The sequence below is a fragment of the Marmota marmota genome, unplaced genomic scaffold (genome assembly GCF_001458135.2).
Source record: "Marmota marmota marmota unplaced genomic scaffold, marMar, whole genome shotgun sequence".
Taxonomy (NCBI): Eukaryota; Metazoa; Chordata; class Mammalia; order Rodentia; family Sciuridae; genus Marmota; species Marmota marmota.
In genome coordinates this window covers 25,736,478-25,742,641 of record NW_026000037.1, presented here as the reverse complement: position 1 = coordinate 25,742,641, position 6,164 = coordinate 25,736,478, and the positions used below count along the sequence as shown (strand labels likewise).

Sequence of the window (6,164 nt, the reverse complement as noted above, 5' to 3'; positions counted from 1 at the left end):
CCGCCGTCGGCGCAGCGCCCAAGCGCCGTGTCTCGTTGGCAAGTCAGTGCGTGCGCGCGCCCGATCCACCTCAGATTTTGCAATCCGGGAAGTGGAAAGAGGCAGTGAGAAGGATGACTAACCGCTACGGCAAGTCGGCGTCGCTGGCAGTTGAGGCATGGCGGGAATTGTAGTCTTAGGCGTGTTTGTGGTTTCCGAGGCACCACGAAAGGGGAAGTAGTGAGCGCCGCTACACATCTGTGAAGAGGAAGAAGGAAGCAAAGAAGTGTCACTCTGACCAGACTATGCTATCGTCGGCTTCATTGAGCCCTTAAATGTGAAGATAGTCTTCCCCACATGAGATAAAATGAAATTTATAGGGATCCATTCCAAGGCTTTGGTTTCTTTTGAATTTAACCCGACCTTGTGAAAAAAAGATAAAAACTCCGACAATCACTTTTTGTAATATATAGTCCAGGCGCCTGACGACAGATGTTAGAATGTCGGCCTTCAGTAATTTCATGGACATTAGCTGGAGATTATTCAAAAATGTCAAAATAGTAGTTATGCCATGCCACATCTGCTTTTTTGAAGTTGCATATGTGATTACAATAAACATTCTACGTCAATTAAATTTCTCTCCAGCAGTACAACCATTTGGCAATCTTTGAAGGATTAAGGAGGTGATATAAAAATACCCTTTTCCTAAAATATTTTACCTAAAAATAGCTAAGAAACTGCACTCCAGTTTTTGTACATTTTTTCATCCAAGTCTCTCAGTGTTATTATATACTGAAACAACACTGATTACAGTTGTTGCTTATATAGGGCACCATTTCTCAGAAAGAATTAGAGTTGATTTTTGTGTATGTTACTGGGGAATGAACCCAGGGTTGCTTTACTACTGAACTACATCACAGCCCCTTCTTATTTGACAGGGTCTCGCTAAATTGCTGAGGCTGACCTCAAACTTGAAATCATCTTGCCTCAGACTCCTAGCCACTGCCATTAGAAGCATTGACCACCGCTACTGCTCCAGTTGTTCACTAACATCAACTTGAACTGCACTTCTTAAATTTCAATCAACCAACAAAAAGCTAGAAGGATTTGGTGTTTCTGTGTTTGTTTGATTGCAGTACTGTGCTAGGGACAAACTACCACTGAGCTACATCCCTAGCCCTATTTGTTTGTTTATTTAATTTTGAGACAATCTATCTCTATGTTGCCCTTGAATTTGCAAATCTTCTGCCTCAGCCTCCTGAGTTGCTGGGATTACACCTTCCTATAGATTTTGAATGTTTTTACCATAAAGAAATTATGAGATGTGTTTAACTTAATTTAAACATGATGTATGTATACATGCATCAGAATATCACATGGTATGTCATTACTATATAGAATTTTTATGTATCAGTTAAAATTAACTTAAATAAAATTTCAGTTAATGTAGAGATTCTTCTAGTAGAACTATGTCTTTAATTATTCCTAGTGTTAGAATTAAATATTATATGAATCATTTATAGCTTTTCATTCATTCATCAGATGTTTAGCTACTGTGAACTAGGCATTGTATTTGGCATTGATGAAGTGAGATAGACAAGGACCCTGTGACTGTACAGTTTAGTAAGTAGGGAGGATGTTTGAACAAGTGGTTGTTAGTAACGATGAATGCCACAAGAAGGAAAATTCAGAATGCTATAAGAATGTGTGATGATGAAACCAAACATGAAGTAAAGATCAGAAACCCTTTATGAGAAAATGACCTCTCAAAGGAACTCTAGCTAGAGAAGAATCATTCCTGACATAGGAATCACCTTTCTGAAAGCTGCCAAGCAAGCAAACAGTGCACTTGGGGTTGGGGGTAAGCTCAGTGGTAGAATGCTTGCTTAGCATGTGTGAGCCACTGGGTTCTATCCTCAGTGCTGCAAACCAACAAACAAGGCAAGCAAACACCCACAGTGCACTCGAAGAATGAACAATGCCCTTTGCGGCTGGAATATAGAAAGGGAAATAAGAAAAAAGAAAGGAAGGAAAGGAATTTCTCATTAAATCTTTAATTTTCAGCTGCAGAAGCATGACAAGTATTTTTTATTGCCAGTTTTATGACTTTAGCTTTTTCAGTTTGGTCAATCCAAGTCTTCTTACAGGATTTTTTTCTTATTTATTTATTCATTTTGTTTTCATAAGTGGATTGACATTGACATTTTACTAAAGTAAATATACAGCACATTTCGAAGATTTCTGGAGCATGTCTTAATTTTAAATTTTGTTTCAAACATTATAATTGTGGGGTACAGACTTAAATCTAAATATACACACACATTATATAATCAAATCAGTAAGTTGTATATGCTTCACCTCAAACATTTTTGTTGATATGGGAAGCAACTTAAGAATACTTTCTTCTAGTTATCTTGGAATATATAGAATATTTTAATAGCTAGTCTCCCTAGTATGTGATACAGCCATAAAATTTATATTCCCTATTTGTGTCTATTATCTCCTCAGAATACTCCCCACACTCAGGGAGCCATAATTGTACTCTGTACTTAAATGAGATCAACATTTTTTAAAAAAATTTTACACATCAGAATCAGCAGTGTTTGTTACTTCTTGTGTAACTTATTTCACTTTATTCAGTTTTCTGTAGGTTAAAAAGACATAATTTTATTTTTATAGTAAAATTGAGCATATTTTCAAAACAAAGAAGGGAAGGAAAGAAGGAAGGAGCAATGGAAAGAAAAAAGAAAGTACAGTACAAATGAGATAGTAAGACAGGCAAGGAGCAGATCAGACAAGGACTGTTCAGGATTGCAGACATTTTTCTAAGAATTGTAGAAAGCCTTTAACGAATTATAAATACAGTTGTTACAGTTAATACTTGGGTTTTAGGGCTGGGATTGCGGCTCAGTGGTAGAGTGCTTGCCTAGCATGCATGAGGCACTGAGTTCGATCCTTAGCACCACATAAATGTAAAATTGTGTCCACCTAGAACTAAAAAAATAAATATTAAAAAAAACAAACTTGTGTTTTAAAGTTGCACTACGGCAAATACTTTTTATGAAATACCTTGTATAAGCAGTGAAATATAAAGAGACCAATTAAGAAGCTATTATCACCTGGCTCGGTGGTGCAAGCATGTAATCCCAGTGACTAAGGAGGCTAAGGCAAGGTTTGCAAGTTGAAGACAGCCTCAGCAAGATTTTAAAGAATTAAAATGTGGCTGGGGATGTGGCTCAAGCGGTAGCACGCTCGCCTGGCATGCGTGTGGCCCGGGTTCCATCCTCAGCACCACATATAAACAAAGATGTTGTGTCCACCGAAAACTAAAAAATAAATATTAAAATTCTAAAAAAAAAAGAAAAAGAATTAAAATGGCTGGGGATATAGGTCAGTGGTAGAGTGACCCTGGTTTAATACTCAGTAACCCTCCTACCCCCGCAAAAGAGGCTCCTCTCTGCATGAGGAAGATGGAGAAGTGAATAGATTTGACATTTTGGAGGAAGGCCCGATAGGTTTTCTTTCATTTTTAGTTTTAGTTGTAGATGAACACAATACCTTTATTTTATTTATTGATTTTTGTGTGGTGCTGAGAATCGAACCTAGTGCTTCACATGTGCTACTCAAGTGCTCTACCACGGAAATACACTCTTAGCCCGGCTTCCATAGATTTTGATTATTGATTAGACACATAAATGTCAAGAGGAGTCTTAGGGTTTCTGTTTTTTTTTTGGGGGGGGAGGTATTAGATATTGAACCCAGGGGTGTTTTACCTCTGAGTTACATTCCCAGACCTTTTTATTTTTTGAGACAGGGTCTCGCTAAATTGCTTAGGGACTTACTAAATTGTTGGGGCTGACCTCATACCTCAACCTCATGAGTTGGCAGAGATTACAGGTGTGTACCACCACACCCAGCCTGGGGTTTTTGTCTTGAGAAACTGTAATAGTATATAGGGAACACTAACGGGAAGAGTATGATGGTGGAAAGGAGTATGTGATAAGATGTGAGTTCAATATTAGACAAGTGTTTGAAGTGCTAGAGAGTCAGTAATATGGAGATGTTACCTGCAGATACTATTAGACTTGGAGCTCAGGAAACAGCTCATGACTAAAGATAGGAATTTGAGATTTCTGTATATACCAGGATGAGGCACTGGAGGGTGCTGACGCCTAAGGAGGTGGGGAAAAATGAGACAAGACAAGGATATGACTGAGGTCTTAAAATGTCCATAAACTTAGCAAGAGCGATTTTGGTGGGTTTCTCTGTGTGGAAGCTGGATGGCAGGGATTTGAAGAGCAAGAAGAGATAAAGAAGGGAAGTCAATAAATATGAAGAGAAGGAGGAAGAAAAAGACATTATTAGCTGGACAGAGATTTGGATTGGGAAAGACGATGTTTTAAAGATGGGAGCGACGTACAAGGTTAAATGTAAATGGAAGGAGCTATTCTTGGAGAGATTAAATACACAGCAAAGAGGTAGGCCCTGTCAAAATGGGAGGGAAAATGGAATATATGGCAAAATAGCCTACCCAAAAATAGCCTGCCCAGCTATTGTTCTTCTACTGGGCCCTCCAATATTCCTGCTAGCCAAGTATACTTTCTCTGAAGCAAAACTGCCAGATACTTGCTTTTTCAACCTCCTCTTGAAATCACTAGGGCCTTGTGGAAAGGAGGGGGAACAGGAAAAGTTTTCCTAATAAGAACAACAATAATGAAAGACACCTGGAATAAAGTAAAAGGCTTTTTTTGCTGGATGTCCTAGCCCTTTTTATTTCTTATTTTGAGACACGATCTCACTAAATTGCCTAGGCTGGCCTCAAACTTGCAGTCTTTTTTTTTTTTTTCAAAGAGAGAGAGAGAGAGATAATTTTTTTTTTTAATATTTATTTTTTAGTTTTCGGCAGATACAACATCTTTGTTTGTATGTGGTGCTGAGGATCGAACCCGGGCCGCACGCATGCCAGGTAAGCGCGCTACCGCTTGAGCCACATCCCCAGCCCCCAAACTTGCAGTCTTCTTGCCTCAGCCTCCTGAGTTGCTGGAATTATAGGCCTGCACTGCCGTGGTGCCCAGCTAGATGTGTTTGTATGCAAATGATGCCTGGTACTGCTGCAGCCATCTTGTGGCCATGAGGAGAGACCATGCCTATAAGAGTAGCAGAATAGAATATGGAAAACATGTGTGTTTATGGTGACATCACAGAGCTCTTAAACCACCTCTGGGACTGCTCAGCCTTCATAGTTCTTGTATTGAGGGATAATAACCATCCTCATTGGTTAAGTGACTGGAAGTTAGTTATAGCTGCCATTCTAAAGAATCAGAGTTTGGGCCTGGGGATATAGCTCAGTTGGTAGAGTGCTTGCCTCACGTGTATAAGGCCCTGGGTTCAATCCCCAGCACCACACACACACAAAGAATCAGTAGTCCAGTGAGGGTGTGAGGCAAAGGGCACACTCATACATTGCTGCTGGAAATGAAAAATGGTACAGGCAGTATGGAGATTCCTTGGAAAACTGGGAATAGAACCACCTTTTCACCCAGCTATCCTACTCCTCAGCCTAAACCCAAAGGACTTACAAGCAGCATACAACAGGGACACAGCCACATCAGTGTTTATTACAGCACAATTCACAACAGCTAAACTGTGGAACCAACCTAAATGCCCTTCAGTAGATGAATGGATAAACAAAATGTGACCTATATATACAATGGAATATTATTCAGCATTAAAAGAGAATAAAAGCATGGCATGTGCAGGTAAATGAATGGAGGCGGAGAATATAATGCTAAGTGAAGTTAGCCAATCCCCCAAAAAACAAATGCCGAATGTCTTCTCTAAGGATGCTGATTCATAATGGGGATGGGTTCGGGAGCATGGGAGGAATAGACAAACTTTAGATAGGGCAAAGGGAGGGAGGGGAAGTAGGGGTAGAAGGGTAGGAAAGACAGTGGAATAATGTGGACATCATTACCCTAAGTACATGTATGAAAATAGCAATGGTGTGACTCTACTTTGTTGTCGACCAGAGACATGAAAATTGTGCCCTATCTGTGAAATATGAATTGAATTGCATTCTGCTGTCATATATCACTAATTAGAAAAAAGTACAATTTTAAAAAGTTAAAAAAAAGAATCAGAGGCCAGGCAGATAGGAAAAACACTCAATTTTTAATAAATAGAGG

At 39.2% G+C, this 6,164-nt stretch overlaps 1 protein-coding gene across 1 annotated transcript in view; it reads right to left on the bottom strand.

Annotated features, from left to right (window-relative positions):
• Ubxn4 (UBX domain protein 4) overlaps window positions 1-159 on the bottom strand; it is a 35,520-nt gene extending 35,361 nt beyond the window's left edge. Inside the window, exon 1 of the mRNA XM_048812563.1 lies at window positions 123-159. Within this exon, the coding sequence (XP_048668520.1) occupies window positions 123-159 (37 nt within the window). The remainder of the gene's footprint in view (window positions 1-122) is intronic.
• Between the last annotated feature and the right edge of the window lie 6,005 nt (window positions 160-6,164).